This window comes from Canis aureus, chromosome 1 (genome assembly GCF_053574225.1).
Source record: "Canis aureus isolate CA01 chromosome 1, VMU_Caureus_v.1.0, whole genome shotgun sequence".
Taxonomy (NCBI): Eukaryota; Metazoa; Chordata; class Mammalia; order Carnivora; family Canidae; genus Canis; species Canis aureus.
The window spans coordinates 102,545,975-102,563,634 of NC_135611.1; the positions used below are offsets into that span (position 1 = coordinate 102,545,975).

At 54.6% G+C, this 17,660-nt stretch overlaps 1 protein-coding gene across 7 annotated transcripts; it reads right to left on the reverse strand.

Moving 5' to 3' along the window:
• Window positions 1-503: 503 nt before the first annotated feature.
• ZNF444 (zinc finger protein 444) lies at window positions 504-17,359 on the reverse strand. 7 transcript variants are annotated; one of them, XM_077913604.1, is made up of 4 exons: window positions 17,029-17,359; window positions 11,816-12,159; window positions 3,185-3,269; window positions 504-1,562 (listed from the first exon to the last, which is right to left on the reverse strand). In XM_077913604.1, the coding sequence occupies exons 2-4, from the start codon at window positions 12,125-12,127 to the stop codon at window positions 982-984; spliced, it is 978 nt and encodes a 325-aa protein (XP_077769730.1). In that variant the 5' UTR covers window positions 12,128-12,159; window positions 17,029-17,359; the 3' UTR covers window positions 504-981. The 7 variants fall into 7 exon arrangements, with proteins under 7 accessions (XP_077769730.1, XP_077769719.1, XP_077769709.1 ...); XM_077913593.1 differs by having other exon boundaries at window positions 16,971-17,359; XM_077913583.1 differs by having other exon boundaries at window positions 17,046-17,358.
• Window positions 17,360-17,660: the final 301 nt, after the last annotated feature.

The window sequence follows — 17,660 nt, forward strand, 5'->3', positions numbered from 1 at the left end:
AGGGGGAGGTGGGGGGCTGGGGGGGGAGCTAGGTAGGGGTGTGGACTGATGAGGCTGGCCAGGGGAGGCTTTGCACTCAACAGTGAGCCACCCTCCCAAGTCCCCCACCACCCCCTCTCGGGGTCCCAGACCCCTGGCCCCCAAGCTCATTCCCCAGTGGATTCTTCTCTTGGCAAAGTAGGTGACCCAAAACCTACTGATACCGGTATTTTGGGCCCCCGTGAATAGGTGGCATCCCCCAGTGAAGACTCCAGCAATGGACATGGGAATCACTGTTTACAGATGTGCACATGGAGGCCCCGAGCAACTATGACCTAGGCTATGACCTAAGCTCCTGCAGCCAGGAAGCCACAGGTGGAGATTAGAACCCAGTTGGGTCTGGCACCAGGCCGGTCCCTTCCATTGATGAAACCCACTCCTGCAGCTCCTCTCCAGGCTCAAGGAGAGGAACTGGGGATCCGAGGTGGGGCCCGCCCACACAGAACTAGGACTCCGTCCACACCTCTCATCAATAACTTTATTACTCTCCAGATGCTGGTGAATTGTCTCCGCGGCGCTTCCCAGGAACAGGCATCTCTGTCCATCACATGCCTTCCCAACCGCAGAGAGGGGCAAGATCAAGGAGCTCACTAGCAGAGCCTGGTCCACCCCGTCAAAGGCGTCGCCCCTTCCCCTTGCCCTCCCCCGCTGGAGAGGGGTCACCTTCCTTCGGTCTCCTCTGGATCCAGGGCCTGCCCGCCACCCCTGCCCTGTGCTCTGCTCCTGGGCTCCCAGGCAGCACGTGAAGAGGGAAGAGGGAGGCGGGGCTTATGGACGCACCTGAACGGAATGGGAGGGGCTGGGAGGCTGCGAGAACCCAACAGGGAAGCGTGGACCAGGACAGAAAGAGCAGAGGAAACAGAAGGTGAGAGCGCCTGCCAGTTCAGACAGGAGCCAGCGTAGGAGGAGGGCTGTGGGCCAAGAGGGGCCGGCGGGCGGTGGCTACCCCAGGGGCCAGGCCGGGAAGGGGGCCCCGCTCCCAGGCCCGGGCGCCGCGCCCACACCGCCCGCCGCCCGGCCGTGGATGCGCTGGTGGCGCAGCACGTGCTCACGGCGCCCGAAGCCCTTGCCGCACTGCCAGCAGGCGAATGGCCGCGCCCCCGAGTGCGTCTTGCGGTGGCGCACCAGGTGCTCGCGCCAGTAGAAGGTCTTGCCACACTCGCAGCAGGCGTGCGGCTTCTCACGCGCGGGCAGCGGGCGCAGGGCCGGCCCAGGGCCGCCAGGGTGCGTGCCGCGGTGGCGCCGCAGGTGCTCTTTGCGCCGGAAGGCCTTGCCGCACTCGGGGCAGGCGTGCGGCTTCTCACCCGAATGGCTCTGCCGGTGGCGCAGCAGGTGGGCGGGCTTCAGGGCAGACTTGCCGCACTCGGGGCAGGAGGTAGTGCCCGGGGCAGCCAGGAAGGCAGGCAGGCCGGGCGCAGGGGGCGCCGCGGGGGCCGGTGGAGGACTGCCTGGCTCCTGCTTGTAGGGGCGCAGGGCCTGGGCGTCCCCCGTTGCCAGCACCTCAACCCCGGAGGCCGCATCTCCTGTCAGGCAAAGGCACAGAGTGAGGGCAGGTGGCTCTGCACTCCGCAGGGCGGTGCAGGGCACAGCTGGCTGGAGAAGCTCCGGGATTATGGTCCGTGTCAGGGTTGGCGGGGAAAGCTCAGTGCCGGGAAACCATGGCTGGGGAGGAGGACTGACTGGGGGCTTACCATCCCTGTGTCCCTGGGACCCAGCACAGTGCTCAGTACACAGCGCAGAGTCAGCCTAATAAATAGATGCATGTGTGGATGCATGGATGCGAGCTTGATGCATGAAGGCAGGTCAGTAGGTGGTAGGTGGATGGGGGAGGAGATGGAAGAGGGTACGGATAGTTGGCTGGAGGATGGATGGATGGATGAAGGAGTGGGCCAGTGAGTGGGCAGGTGGATGGATAGATGGATGGAGGAGGGGGACAGTGGGGAGATAGGCCAATGGATGAGCAAGGAGCCAGAGATGGGCAATAGTGGGTGAGGGGATGGATGATGGACAGATGGGTGGGTGGACAGTAGGTGGAGAGGTGCATGGGGTGGGGGGATGGATGGATGAGAGAGAGGGGACAAAGGGGAGACAGATAAATGAATGAGCAGGGATGGGTAAATGGTATCTAGGTGGGTGGTGGGTTGACTGCATGATGTGCGAGGGGAGTGGGCATCAGGGTAGACAAATGGAGGGGTGAGTAAGTCAGTTGGTTAAATGAACCTCACATTTCCTTTTTCCAAGTTTTTAAACTGCTCTAGGGAATTCCAGGGAGATAAGCAATGGGCTTCTGTCTGATTTACTTCACAAGACCCAGCTCATGATTCAATCTACAAAAAACAGTAATAGGGCAACAAAAAAGTGTGAACCTCCTGCCCCCCACCCACACAATTTCTCCACACCAACCACCAGGTCCCAAGCCTCGGCATCCTGGCCTGTGTGGTGGGTGTAGAGACACTACTATTGGGTAGAAGCCACCATCCCCACCCTCACTCTGGCCTTGACTTGCTGTGTGGCCTTAGGCAAGCTGCTTAAGCTCTCGGGACCTTGGGTTTCTACTGTTAGACATCAGCTTACAGAAAGCAGAGTGTACCAGTGGGCCAGCCAAAGGAGGTGCTGGCTTGGTGCATAACAGCATATTTAGAAATGTAAAAAATGGGGGCACCTACGTGGCTCAGTGGTTGAGTGTCTACCTTTGGCTCAGGTCGTGATCCCAGGGTCCCAGGATGGAGTCTCACATCGGGCTCCCTGCAGGGAGACTGCTTCTCCCTCTGCCTACGTCTCTGCCTCTCATGAATAAATAAATAAAATATTAAAAAAAAAAAGACCATCTTTGTTAAAAAAAAAAAAAAATTGTAAAAAACGTTGGAAAATCATGCAGTGTCATAAAAATCCAAACTTCTGTCTTTTCTTGAGAAAAAAATGTTTATGTATGGGCCCCTTCCCATGTGGCAACATAGGTAGCAGGGGAGCTGGCAGAATGGTACCTGGCACATGCCAACAGCTGACTGCACTGCTGAGTGCGCTATCCTGTCTGACCCCGCTGTGCCCTCCACAGCAGGGACACAGGAATGTTCACTGAGCAAATGCATGATGGGCAGGCAGGAGGGGGACCCTCTCAGGGTGGGAGAGAAAATGAGCTACTCACCTAAGGGCACCATCCCACCATCATCTTTTCCAACGCTCACCCTGGAGCCTTCTGCCACATCCTGAGGTGCCCTCACCGCTGGTCCCTGAAATGAGAGATACCACACTCAGAAATGAGAAAAACCACAGCAACAGCCTATAATTTTTCTCCCCCACAACCCCTACTACATTTAGACAGTCATCAAGTCCTATCATGTACTCCCAGCGAAGCAGTCACCAGGCCTCTTGCCAGTCACCATGGAAGGAACCATTTGGGGAGCAGACCCTCCAGCCCCCAGGTGACTCCCTCATAAGAGACCCTGAGTCAGATCAGCCCCAAATTCCTGACCCAGAGAAACTAAGACAACAAATGTTTATTGTTGCAAGCCTCTAAGTTTGGGGTGGTCTGTTATGTAACAACAGAAAACTGATAAAACTGCTTTAAATCTTACCTTAGCTTCTTACTGCCCTCTGGATAAAGTGCAAACTTCTTGACAAAATACACAAGAAAAACACATTAGCTACCTCTAACTCAGGAAAAAAAAAATAAAGTAAGCTCAGGAATGGAATTCTTCCCAGCTCAAACAGTGGCCCACTTCTGAGCAGGATGGTGCCAGGTAGGAACACCAAAGGTTACTGAAAATGTTTCAGGCTATTTTAGGTGTCTTTATGCTATTGTCATTGTTTCTGAAGACTTTGTCCCCAAGGGACAGATGAGAATCCTGCTGCCGATAAAGGAGAGTTGACTCCTGAGTTCCACACATCCAATGCTCTTCTCATATTTTACTTCTTTCAATTGCAGTGATTAGGATGGAAGTCAGTTAATGCCTAAAAATCTAACAAATAGCAAGAAGATTCTACAGGGAGCTTCTAGAGCCTTTCCCAAACGTGCACCATTTGAGATCTGTGAAGGCCCATGTTTGGTGGTGGCAGGATGAATATTTTACGTGGTCATCTTTTTGCTCTAGCAGACTGTAAACTGGCTCCTGACCACTCATGCAGCTCAGGATGTTAGGGTGCCACAGATACTGATCCGCTGCTTGCTTCTGCTGTGGCCCACAGGCTAGAGTTCCCTGGCCCCACACCCTCCTGCAGCCCCACCTCTGGCCAGGTCCCTGCCTGGAAGTCCATAGTAGAAAGCTAATTGTGCCTTGAGCATGCCAGGTTCTCTCAAAGCTCCACTCTTTGGCACATTCTGTTCCCTCTACCTGGAACTCCCTCTTCCATCCCCCTTTCCCTATCTCCTATATGTCCTTCAGGACTTGACTGAAGCCCCATCCCTGCCACCACCCACAGGTTTATGACTCCATGTGATTTAGCAACAGCCCCTATATCCTGGTGCCTATCACACTGCACTTTTCAACAGCTTTATTGAGGTTATAATGGATGGACAATAAATGCATACATTTAAAGCATACAGAAAGCAGAGTGTATACTTATGAAACCACCATCATGTATACTTATGAAATATATTTCATGTATACTTATGAAATTTCAACATGTATACTTAAGAAACCACCATCACAGCCAAGATGGTGACCCTATCTATCAGCCCCTGAAAGTTTCCTTATGTACATTTGTGGTGTCTCTGCCTCCCCACCATTACAAGACAGCAAATGCTGACACGCTTTCCATTGCTAAAGGGCTGTTTCCATATTCTAGAACTTTATATAGAACCACAGAGTAAAGAGGTACTCTTACGGGGGAGGTTGGGGGGGGCAGGGGTGTCTTTCATGCAACATAATTATTTTGAGATTAAGGATATCGGCCTATAGTTTTCTTTTCTCACAGTGTCTTTGGTTTTGCTCACAGATGGAGCTGGGAAGTATACCTTCTTCAATTTTTGGAAAGTTTGTCTGAGTTGGTATCTCTTGTTCCTGAAATGTTCGGGAGACCTTCCCAACAGAGCCAACTGAACTGTCATATTGTATTTTTATGCCTGTGCTTGCCTATCTCCTCCTATAGACTGTGGGCCCCAGGAGGTCAGGGACTGGCCTGCCTTCCGTGGTATCCCTAGTGCCAATTCTTTTAATACCAGCTATACTGAGACATAATTTATCTACTGCAGAATTTCCCCACTGGAAGTAAAATCAGTGGACTTTAGCATATTCAAAGTTGTGCAACCATCCCCATTTTTGGAATATTTTCATCACCTGCACCTAAATCTCAAACCCAATAGCAGCCACTTCCCTTCCCTGCCCCAACCTCTGGGAACCCCCAGGTCTTTTGTGTGTGTGGAATTGCCTGTTCTGGATGTTGCAGTAATGGAATCTTGTAGTCTGCATTTCCTTCCAACTGGCTCCTTCCCCCTTTCTACGTCACATCTTTGACGGTCACTCCAGCAGGGCATCAGTGCTTCAGTCCCTCACGTGGCTGAATAATGTTCCCTTGTGAGGCTGGACCACATTCTGTTTATCTATTCCGCCAGCAGACACATGGGTTATTTCTACTTTTTGCCTTAAATTAGGGAGGCTGCTGCCCTACTGCCATTCACCTCGTATCAGGCACAAGTTTTGTGTGGACATGCATCAAGGAGTGGAACTGCTAGCTCACACATTTCCCTTGGGGCTGCTCCATTTCACATTCCCACCACCATGGAGAGGGTTCCAATTCCTGTGCCTCTTACGACAGTCCTCAGATACCAAGCAAGTGAACAATGGATGGGTAAAAGGGTCAAACTGCCTTTGCTCTGATGAAGAAACATTCCCTGAGGGCAGCCCCGGTGGCACAGCAGTTTAGGCACAGCCCCGGTGGCACAGCAGTTTAGATCACACCTGCAACCCAGGGTGTGATCCTGGAGACCCGGGATCGAGTCCCACGTCCGGCTCCCTGCATGGAGCCTGCATGGAACCTGCTTCTCCCTCTGCCTGTGTCTCTGCCTCTCTCTCTCTCTCTCTGAATGAATAAATAAATAAATCTTAATAACAAAAAGAAAAGAAAAGAAACATTCCCTGAAAAGGGTGTTAAGGGGGTCCCGAAGCATAGAGTCAGGGTTTGGCACAAGGCCAACTAGATCCATAGATGTCTCCAGCCACAGAGCTGCCGCTGCCTGTGGGACCCTGAGCAAGGCACTTCCCGCCCTGGGGTCAGTGCCAAGGGGCTGAGGTGGTACTCGGTCTCACCCTGAGTCCTGACACAGGCTGGCAGATGCTGAGGGCACAGCATAGGAACCCCCCAGCTCCCTGACCCTCAGTGGGGCTCCTGTAACCCACTGGTGACATCTTCCCAGGTGCAGCAGGGCAGGAGCAGGACGTGTGGCAGATGCCCGCCATTCCTGGCCTCTGCTGCAGCTAGGTCGGCACACCCGTGAACAGAACCTGGGAAGCAGTAGTGCAAGCAGGTTCTCCAGGAGATTCTTTTTTTTTTTTTTTTTTAGCTGTTTTATTTATTTATTTATTTATTTATTTATTTATTTATTTATTTATTTATTTATTTATGATAGTCACACAGAGAGAGAGAGAGGCAGAGACATAGGCAGAGGGAGAAGCAGGCTCCATGCACCAGGAGCCCGACGTGGGATTCGATCCCGGGTCTCCAGGATCGCGCCCTGGGCTAAAGGCAGGCGCCAAACCGCTGTGCCACCCAGGGATCCCTCTCCAGGAGATTCTAGGGTACATATAAGTTGGAAACCTTCCCTCCTCTGAATGTCCTGGGGTCTCTGGTTTGGGGTCCCAGACATGGGTTGCTAGACTGCAGAGACCAAATACCATCCACAAGAAGATATCCAGGCAGAGTGGCCACAGGGATGAGGTCGGGGCCCTGAGGCAGGCACTGAGGGCTCAAATGTGGCACACAGCAGAGGTTCAAAGCAGAATCTAAAGCCAGGGTCTGTGGGTTATACTCCTCCCACTGCCCCGACTAGCCCTGTGACCTCAAGCAAGTTGCTTGCCTTCTCTGGGACTCACACCATCATCTGGCAGACAGAGGCTAACAATATGCAGTACTGGCCCCCCAGGGCTGTGTGGAGACAGGCAGGCTGTGCTAACAGTGGGATTTATGGCGGGGGGGGGGGGGGTTTAGCCTCCAGAGGAGCTGGAGGCTAGCGTCAGCCATGGTGCAGTCAGCAGTGTTTATACAGCTGACCCCAAATAAAAACCCTGGACACCAGGCTCAGGAGCCTCCATGGTCAGCATGGGCAACACTACTTGGTGCTGTTCCCATGGTGCCGCCTGGAGAGGGTGTCTCCTGCATCCTGCCCTGAGTGCCACTCTCCTCAGTTCATTGTACTCTGCATCCCTTCACGGAAACAAATCTGAATTGTGAGCACACCAGCTCTCATTAAGTCCTGAGTCCTTCGCATGAATTCCTGAACCCAGGCTGGTCCTGGGGACCCCTGAACTTGCAGGTGGTATCAAAGCAAGGTGTCCTTGGGGGAACCCCTGAGCGTGACACACTGAGCTGCCTGGTAGCCAGCAGAAAGCATCTGTGGCACCTAGGACACAAGTTCAGGTATGAACTTCCTACCTGGGAGCTCGGTCACATATTTATTCCAGCTCCACCAGGCTGGGGGGAGGAAGAGCGGGGAGGAGTGGGGGAGTGAAGGCAGGAGGCCAGACCACGGCCCTGGCAGGCCATGGTGAGTCAGCAGGATGTTTCTGCCCCGTAGATGCAGGGTCTGGCCCAAGTCCTGCAGACCACCTGGCTTCATCACTGCAGCAAGCTCTGCCGGATACCCGGAACCCCGAGCAGGCTGCCCACCTTCACCACTCCAGGCACGCTGCCCCCCTCACCTTCCGGTGTACTAGCCCTGCCAGTTCCACCAACCTTGGCTTTCACATGTGACAGCTGAACCGTGCTCCCTTCCTATGCTGCGGCCTGCCCTCACAGCCCCAGGAGACCCCCAAGTGCTGACCTCAGAGGTGCAGACCAGTGAGCGTTTCCTGTTGTGCTGACCAGACAGAGTTCTTCCAGCACCCCCTGCCTGCCTGCCCACCAGCTTGCCTTTGGGTTTCTTGGGCCAGCAGACAGGCGACCCCTTGGCTATTGTGTGCCTGAGAACGAATGCAGGTCACTGACCACAGCCAAGTTGGTCCTGCCCCGTCCATCTCCCCGCACCTCCTTCCCTCACCTGTGGAACAGACCAGGCTCTCCCTCCACTGCACACTCCCTGCCTGAATCAAACCTCTTCTCTAAGGGTGGGATGAAGAGAGGCCTGGTAGGCTACTCACTGCTCCCTGGCAAGCACTTTTTTGAGCACCTACTATATATCAGGTACTACCGAAAGGACCAAGTACACATTGGAGAACAAGAAAGACATGGCCTCGGAGCCTGAGAGCCTACGTGCTAGTCACTGCTAGACACACCATGAAAAAGTAACGAGTTCCATGAGGCCAGCTCAGCCATGGAGGGATTCTCTTGGCCCCTTGGAATCTGAGGAGCCAAGAAGAGCCCTTAGAACTGTGGAAGCTCACACACTGCTGGGGTGGGGGACAGATGCCACAGCCCCTTCAGGAAGCAGTTTGGCAGTTTCTCCTAAAACCACACACACCTGCTATAAAACTCAACCACTGCACTCCAGGCGATCCACTCTGGAAAAAAGAAAACTCGTGTTCACACAAAGATGCACACCCAGGTATTTAAAGCAGTTGTATTCAACATCACCCAACACTGGAGACCACCTTTGAGCCTTTCAATGAGAGGAGGACAGAGAAATTAGTGTGCCCACACCACGAGATTCTATTGGCATGAAAAAGGAATCAACTACTGACCCATTCAACCACCCGTGTCAATCTCACAGGCATCCTGCTGAACCAAAGACCAGCCCTCAAAGCTCGCACACTGTGGGTCCTTTATGTACTTCCCTAGAAGACGGACTGTGGACTGGTGGCACATGGGACCCAGGGGTGAGGAGCCTGTGAGGGTGGCATGCAGGGTTCTGGGGTGAGGGAGTCCCGTGAGGGTAACACGCAGGGCCCACAGTGAGAGCATAGCACTGTATCCTGACTGTGGCAGTGGCTACAATTAGCTACCATGTATTGACATGGCAAAAAACTGTACACCCCCCCCTGACAAAACAGTTAAAAATACACTGAAACCATGGCCACTCGTACCTGGTAATAAGAGACTAAGCACCTGAGTATGAGACCCTGCCACAGTGTCCCTCAAGGTTCCCACATGTTCCAAGTAGCCAGGGTCTGGAGCCACAGCCTGACACCAGCACATACAAAACGCATCAGGGAAGGCTCTGCCGAGCATAGGCAAGAACCCACACACCAGAGACACCCTCGTCCTGAGGCGTTTGTCAGACTCCAGCTTTACAGGTCCTTCTGCCAGAGTCTGAGTGCAATAGCCTAACACCCAGGCTACGGTCACTCTTCACGCCTTTTGCTTTAAACAGCAGCAGAAGGGGATCCCTGGGTGGCTCAGCGGTTTGGCGCCTGCCTTCGGCCCAGGGCGTGATCCTGGAGTTCCGGGATCGAGTCCCGTGTCGGGATCCCTGCATGGAGCCTGCTTCTCCCTCTGCCTGTGTCTCTGCCTCTCTCTCTCTCTGTCTCTCATGAATAAATAAATAAAATCTTAAAAAAAAAAAACAAAAAAACAGCAGCAGAGGTGTCACCAACAGTTCTGTGCGATCATGTAGGACAGCACCATCCTGGTCCACCGCTCCTGTGGACAGCTCCAAGCCTGAGAGTGCTCTCTTACCAGAGAGGGAGAGAACAACGCCCTGGTGTGCAGGGTCATTTTCTCTTGAAGCAGTTGGAAAATCACTGGGAACCACGATCCCGTGAGACTCTGACACCATGCTCCCACACCACTTCCAACTCCTCTGCAGCAAGCACGGACGGTGCCCTGAGGGTGTCCACATCCTGATCCCAGAGCTCCTGACTCTGTGACCTCTGTAACCTCATGTGGCAAAGGGCTGGGACTCTGCAGGTGTGACTGAATTAGGCTCCTGATACTAGGCCCAGTACCATTGTGAGGGTCAGGGTCAGGAGAAGATGTGACCTTGGAAGCGGGGACAAATTCTTCCCTGGAGCCTCCAGAAGGAACAGCCCTGCCCACACCTAGGTTTCAGGCAGACCCGAGTCAGACTCCTGGCCTCCAGAACTCCAAGTGAGTCTGGGTCATCTTTAAGGGGCAGCGTCAGTGGTGATGTGTTAAGGTGGTGTCTGGTGGCGACAGGGAACAATGACCCAGAGAAGAGCCGCAAGGGGAGGACACAGAGGGGTGAAGCTCATCCCAGGAAGTGGGGGAGAGTGTATCAGCCGGAGCTGGACCAGAAAGGAGAAAGGGGCCAACAAGACCACGGCTGCGTCCCTAGCACCTAACATGGGTGCCATAGGCACTCACAGTGGATGTTCTGCCCTCTTTCTGACTCCTCACCCCCCTCCCCACCGTCCCCTGGCCTCCAACCTCATGCTGTGCACACATCCATGCCCGCCAACCTCTCCACCACCTTGAAGCCCATGCACTGGCTGCTCCCTCAGCCTGGTCACCCTCCTCCTGGCTGTCTGCACGCCTGGCTACCGCTCACCGCACGGACACATGTGGCTGCTGAGCACTCACAAAGGTGACAAATACCGCCTGCTGAGATCGCAACAGCTTGGCTACCCTGAGTTCAATAAATTAAATCCCCTTCTTCCTTTTCACTCTTTCTAAAGATCCGCTGGAACGTTCAGGGTTACTGACAGGGCTCACATCCTGTTTCTCACTGGACAACGTGGCTCTAAAAGGAATCAGTGGACTGTTCCTACAACAGACCCAGAGTAAAGGTTTTTAGTTTTACAGGCCATCTGTCTACTTCCACACTGTCCCACTCAGTCCTTGTGAAAAAAGAGCCACAGGCACTGTGTGAACACATGGGCCGGGCTGTGCACCTGTGAGGTTCTGTCACACTCCATAAGAATGGCCAGGGGACATTCAGGCTCCGGTCAGGTGACCCCTTCTCTTCAGTAAAGCGTTTAGCCTTGTCCAAGGAGAAGGCTGGCCTCTGCCCTCAACCACCAAGAGGTGACCTCTAAGCCCCTGGAGCATTCTACCTGACAGGATGTTTGTGTGGGGGCCTCAGGCCACACTGGACAGTCCAACAGCATAGGTTATGACGGAGACTTTCAGACGCCCAGTATCTGCTCGGCCTCCAGGGGAGTTTGAGGCCAAGGGGTCATGCTGGCAACCATGGAGCTCCAACAAAATACTCACAGCACCAAAGCTCAAGAAGCCACCCCAGCTGGCACTATTGCATGCACATGCTGCAGCCAGGCCTCAAGGCCATCCACATCGCTGTGAGAGGACAGCTGGAGGCTGTGCACAGGGCTGTCCTGGAGCCCTGCACCTCCACCCTTGGCTGACCAAATCTGCGTCCTTCTGCCATGAAAACTCTGACTGTGAGCAAGATGGCTTTCAGACAGTTCTGGGTCCTTCTTCTGAATCATTGAACAGGAGGGCAGTTTCAGGGACCCCAAACTTGCTGGGAGAGTCAGGGGGGTCTCAAGGACCACCCCTTTGCACTGTGCTCCCAGCTAGATGTTCACACAGCCCCAAAGCCTCCCCACCCTCATCAGTTTGCTTACAGGGACCAGCAGCCCTCTGGAGAGCAGAGGCAAGGCGGTGATGGGGGAGGCCAGCATCCAGCCAGGCAAGGTGGCAGCAGAGGGACCTGGGCAGGAGCAGCACCCCCAACCACCTCCCCATCCCCTGCCAACCCTGCACTCACCCAGAGCTCCTCCAGCAGGGCCACAGCCTCCTCCCCACTCTGGGGCTGCCGGCTGCACACCCAGGCCTGGATGTCAGCAGGGAGGGCGCTCAGGAACTGCTCCAGCACCAGTAGCTCCAGCATCTGCTCCTTGGTGTGCACCTCAGGCCGCAGCCAGTCTCGGCACAGGGCGCGCAGCAGGCCCAGGGCTTCACGGGGGCCTGGTGCGTCACCCAGATGGAAGTGGCGAAAGCGGTGCCATGGTGAGTCCAGGGTCAGGCCCTCGGCAGTTTGGCCTTCCTGCTTCACAGGCTGGGGAGACAGGACTTCCATGGGGTCCGTAAGCCCCACAGGGACAGCAGCGCCTGTGGGGAAGGAGGTTCAGCGCTGTGAGAGCCTGGCTCAGTGATTTAGAGACCACAGCCTCCTGCCGGGTGCATCCCTAGCAATGCCCACTAGGAGCCGAGTGACCTGGCTTAAGTGCTGGTGCCTCTCTGTGCCTCAGTGCCCCCTTGTAGTTGAAGTGCTCCCCTACCTTGTACAGCTAAGGCAGGAGTGCCTGAGAAGGAAGGTGCCCTACACACAGCAAGTGCCAAAGGAGGGGAGATTCAGATCCCCGTCCTGGAATGAAATGGGCTCAGATCCTGGCCTTGCGCTTCCCTGGGAGTGACTGTGGGTCCCACTATTCCTCAGTCTCTTCTCGGCTTCATGTGAGAAGTGAGCATACAAAGAGCTAGGAACAGAGTGCAGCACCAGCCAGAGCTCAAAAGTCCCAGAGCTCTCATCAGAGCCACTGTCATCGTAACTGCTCACCCCACATCCCCAGCGTCCCCGGCAGCAGATGCTTCAGGATGCCAGGTCCAAAGCCACCTGAACCGCTTCCTGATATGCGATCCCCCAAATCCATATGGAGTTCTAACCCCAGCACGACGGTATTTGGAGGTGGGCTCTGGGAGGTGACTAGGAGCACTCGATGTTGGGTGAAGCAGGTAAAAGCTTTGGTTAGAGCACAAGGACGCTGTGGGGAATCTAATGCACGGCATGGTGGCTGGGGTTCATGAGACTGTGCTGTCTGCCCGAATGCTGCCAGGGGACTGAACTTATGAGTTCTCCTCACAAGAAGAAACAAGTGTGACTGTGCGAGTTGACAGACGTGATCTGAACTCACCACGGCGACTGCGTCACAATGTACTCAAGTCCGATTGTCATGTGTAACTTAACACAACGCCGTAGGCCAATCCCATCTCAGTGAAATGGGGAAAAGAGACTAAGGGAAGCCATAGGGATGAGGCCTGAAAGGGATGGGATTGATGCCCTTAGGGGAACAGAAATCCGTGAGACACAGGCTGGATGCCTGTGGTTCTGTGCCTATGGTTCTGACACCGAATCTGCCTACATTTGCCCTTGGACTCTGGTTCCAGAGCTAAGACATAAATTCCTGTTGCTGAAGCCCTTGTCTGTGGTATTCCCATGGCTCCCTATGCTGACCCATACACCAATGGCCCCTGATCACATCTGGGGAAGGGGAAACATGGTGGACTGCAGGGCTTCACCTACACCCATTCTCCCCTTCCTCCTTGGTGGAATCCCTCTACCCAAGAGGCTGTATGAACACAGGCTCAATGCAGAAGCAGATGTGAAACCCCACAGTCCTTTTTTAAGTCATACATTAGAGAGATTTGCAGAAAAATAATGTCACATTTCCAATTTTTTGTTTTAAAAACATGGCTATTTTCCATTTAAAATGTTATTTGTGGGCAGCCCCCGTGGCCCAGCGGTTTAGCGCCGCCTTCAGCCCAGGGCATGATCCTGCAGTTCCGGGATCGAGTCCCATGTCGGGCTTCCTGCATGGAGCCTGCTCCTCCCTCTGCCTGTGTCTCTGCCTGTGTCTCTCTCTTTGTGTCTCTCATGAATAGATAAATAAAATCTTTAAAAAAATAAAAATAAAAAAATAAAATTTTATGCCCATATATGAAAAATTCTTTCTATTTCTGAATGCATTAACAAACACTTAAAAATTCCTTTGGCCTTACTCTTTAATATGATACGGACTCAGATACAACTGCTATAATTAAAAATACTTTGGGGGCCCTCTCTTCCCCGGCGCCACCTGCAGAAGTGGCAGCCATTGATTGCTGGGCATCATGGCTGCCCTCAGACCTCTGGTGAAGCCCAAGATCGTTAAAAAGAGGACCAAGAGGTTCATCCAGCACCAGTCAGACCGGTATGTCAAAATTAAGTGCAACTGGCGGAAACCAGTTGCATTGACAATAGATTACGCAGAAGATTCAAAGGCCAGATCTTGATGCCCAACATTGGTTACGGGAGCAACAAGAAAACAAAGCACATGCTGCTCAGTGGCTTCCAGAAGTTCCTAGTCCACAACTCAAGGAGCGTGATGTGCTGCTGATGTGCAACAAATCTTATTGTGCAAAGATTCTCACAATATATCCTCCGAGAACCACAAAGCCATTGTGGAAAGAGCAGCCCAGCTGGCCATCAGAGTCACCAATCCCAATGCCAGGCTGCGTAGTGAAGAAAATGAATAGATAGCTTATGTACGTGTCATATTTGTGTTAATAAAACCATAAAACTATAAAAAAAAAAACACAACTTTGGGGGATGCCTGGGTGACTCAGTGGTTGAGCATCTGTCTGCCTTCAGCTCAGGTCCTGATCCTGGGGTTCCAGGTTTGAGTCCCACATCAGGCTCCCTGCAGGGAGCCTGCTTCTCCCTCTGCCTATGTCTCCGCCTCTCTCTTTCTGTAAATAAATAAATAAATAAAATCTTAAAAAAATAAAAATAGGGCAGCCCGCGTGGCTCAGAGGTTTAGTGCCGCCTTCAGTCCAGGGCGTGATCCTGGAGACCCCAGATCGAGTTCCGCGTTGGGCTCCCTGCATGGAGACTGCTTCTCCCTCTGCCTGTGTCTCAGCCTCTCTCTCTCTGTGTCTCTCATGAATAAATAAATAAACTCTTTAAAAAATAAAATAAAAATGCTTTGGTATCTTCAATAATTTTTAAGAATATGAAAAGGTCCTGAGTTCAAAATCAAAGAGCCATCCATGGGCCAAATCTGGCCTGCAGCCTGTTTTCTGTTTTTTTTTTTTTTTAGTTTTATGACCGGGGCCAGAGCTAAGTCTCCCAAGATGTACAGAAGCCTACCCTGCTATGAGAAAGCTCCCTCCTGGATGAGATGAGAATCTGACCTGAGGGAGCTAGGCCTCAGGCATCAAGCTGAAGGGCCCTGCAGTCTCAAGGGGGGTCATGGAGGTTCAGGGATAGCCATCAGCTGCCAGTGAGTCCCTAGGAGCTGGGCCAGTTGGACCCTTTTATGGATCCTGGGGTCAATACCCTGAGAAACCACACACTAAGTGCTAAGTAAGGTCGTTCTACCACGTGAACCAATCCTTATCGTCCACTGAGGTCCAGTGCCACATGCTACCTCCACTAAAGCATCTCTACCACTGCTGTGTCCAGCCCAACCAGGCATCCTGGAGGCTTCAGGGACAGCTGCCGAGTGGCATCTGTCTCACACTGCGGGCACACACACACACACACCCCGGAACTGTCCCAACAGCTCTGTGCATTGGGCACCACTGTGAGGAGGAACGCACACTCAAAGGCAGGATTCAAACCTGGAATCGCGTGACTCCAGAGCCCACGTAGGTTGCAACCAGCACTTCTGCAGGGCGCCTTCAGGTAATTAAATGGTTAAGAGGTGGGCTCTGGACCTTGGCTGCCTGGCTTCTACTTTCAGCTCTGCCATTTATCCACTGTGTGACCTTGACATGACTTGCCCCTGTGTGGGCTGAATTTCTCCACCTGTAATACAGGACTGGTAACTGCTCTTCCCCACTAGGGGTTGCTAGGAATATGAATTAGAAGTGGCCTGTCATACAGCAAGCGCTCAATGAAGACTTGCATGTCCACTGTCCGGTTTGCAAACCTCTGCACTAGCCACATGTGGGGCTGGATACCTCCGTACTGTGGCAGCTGCCCCATGGCGTGTGAAAGGTTTATCAGCATCCCTGGCCACTTTCCACCAGATGCCAGCAGCTATCTCCCCGACTGTGATATCCAAATAGGTTTCCAGATATTGCCACGTATCCCCTAGGAGGCAAAATTGCCCCTGGGCTGAGAGCCACTGGTCCACAGGACAAATATTTTCTCATGGCACAGAGTTTTGGAGCAAATCCCAGTTCTGCCGCCTACCAGTTATTTGTCCTTGGCCTAGGTACAACATCACCTTTTACACGCGGGCTCTCCGCTTTCCTAGGCTGTAAAATGGGGAGAAAAACCCTCCATGCAAAAGTCACAGTTGAGTTCAAGACGAGGAAAACAGTTCCTGGCGCTAAGCAGGCGCTCAACCTGAGTCGGGGCTGCACTTAACTGCTGCTCCGGGACGTGCTGGGGGACAGGGCACCCACGGAAATCTAAACCAGCATCAGAATAGGGGATCAGCACTCCAACGGGGGACACTGAGGCTCAGAGACTGACTGGAGGGGGAGCTTTGGGAGGCGAACCCAGCCCCATGGCACAGTACACCTGCCGGCCAACCGCCTCCCGTGCACCGGGCTCCCGACGCCGGCGCTCTGCACCCAGAGAGGAGCGCGGCGGGCAGCTCCACGCTCGGACTCCCCGAATCCCGCCCCCTAGGACCGCCGCATCCCCGACCCCCCGGCGTGGGTCCCGGCGCACACGCCCGCTTCCCGCCCGACCCCACCCCGGCTCCTCCCCCTCCCGGGCCCTCCCTGCACCCCGCCCCGGTTTTCCAGTCTCCCGCGTTCTCCACCGCAAAGGGCCGCAGCCCCCTCCCACTTCCCGACCCTCCCCCAGCCCCTCCCTCTCCCGTTCCCTCTCCCATCCCCCTCGCCTGCCTCCCGCTTCGCTTGGCCCCCTTCTTCTCTCCTCCCCCCCGCCCCCCCATCCCACCGCCCTCCGGCCTCCAGCCCCCTCTCCCCAAAGCGCGTCCAACCGCCCCCCAACCCCCCTTCCCCCCTCGCTCACCTCACTCTCCCAAACGAGGCCCCCCAAGCCCCCCCTCCTCACCTCGTCGCACATGCGCACAAAGCTCACCGAGACTCCATGCCCCGGCAGGCTTTGCGCCAAACTCATCCTTTCCCCTCCCCCAGCCCTCAGACACCAAGTCCGTTCCGCGCCCCCTCCCCGCACCGACCTCACCCAGAACTACATTTCCCAGGAAGCACCGCGGCAAAAGGACGCTTCCCACTGACCGCTCGCCGTGACGAACCTCGCTTGCCTGTCTTCCAGTAACTCTGAACTACACTTTCAAAGGTGCTTCGAGCGCGGCCAGCGGCCTATTTGCCCAAGCAAACAAGGCCTCTCAAGGTGCCAGGCTTCGAACTACATTTCCCAGAATGCATATAGAGCTTCCCATTGGCTCGCGCCCGGGCTCGGACATGCGTAGACGTGCCAACGGGGAGGCCGAGGGAGGGAGCAGGAGGGGTCATGGCGGCGTTGTCTTGAGGCAGGTGGAAGTTGGAGATGGGCTGTCTGGGCGGGCAGGCGAGGAAGAGCGGCCCCACCGGAGTTCTGCGCCAGTCAGGCTTTCCGGGCGCGTTTCCGTGACGACGGGTCGCGATTCGTCCGCTTCCCCGCCCCGACGGCGCTGACAGGGCCCGAGTTGGCGCGCGTTGGGACGGGCGCGGCCGGGCCGACCTGGGCTCCCGGGTTGGCTCCCCCCGCGTGAGCCTGGCGCACAGCTTCTGGCCTCAGTGCCCCCCCCCCCCCGACTCCTACGTGCATCGGGAGAGGGTGCTCCGGGCACACGTCTTCGCCGTGCTCCCATCGGACAGGGCACCTGCCTCAGTTTCCCCATCTCGGAGACGGGAAGATGGGGTTTTCA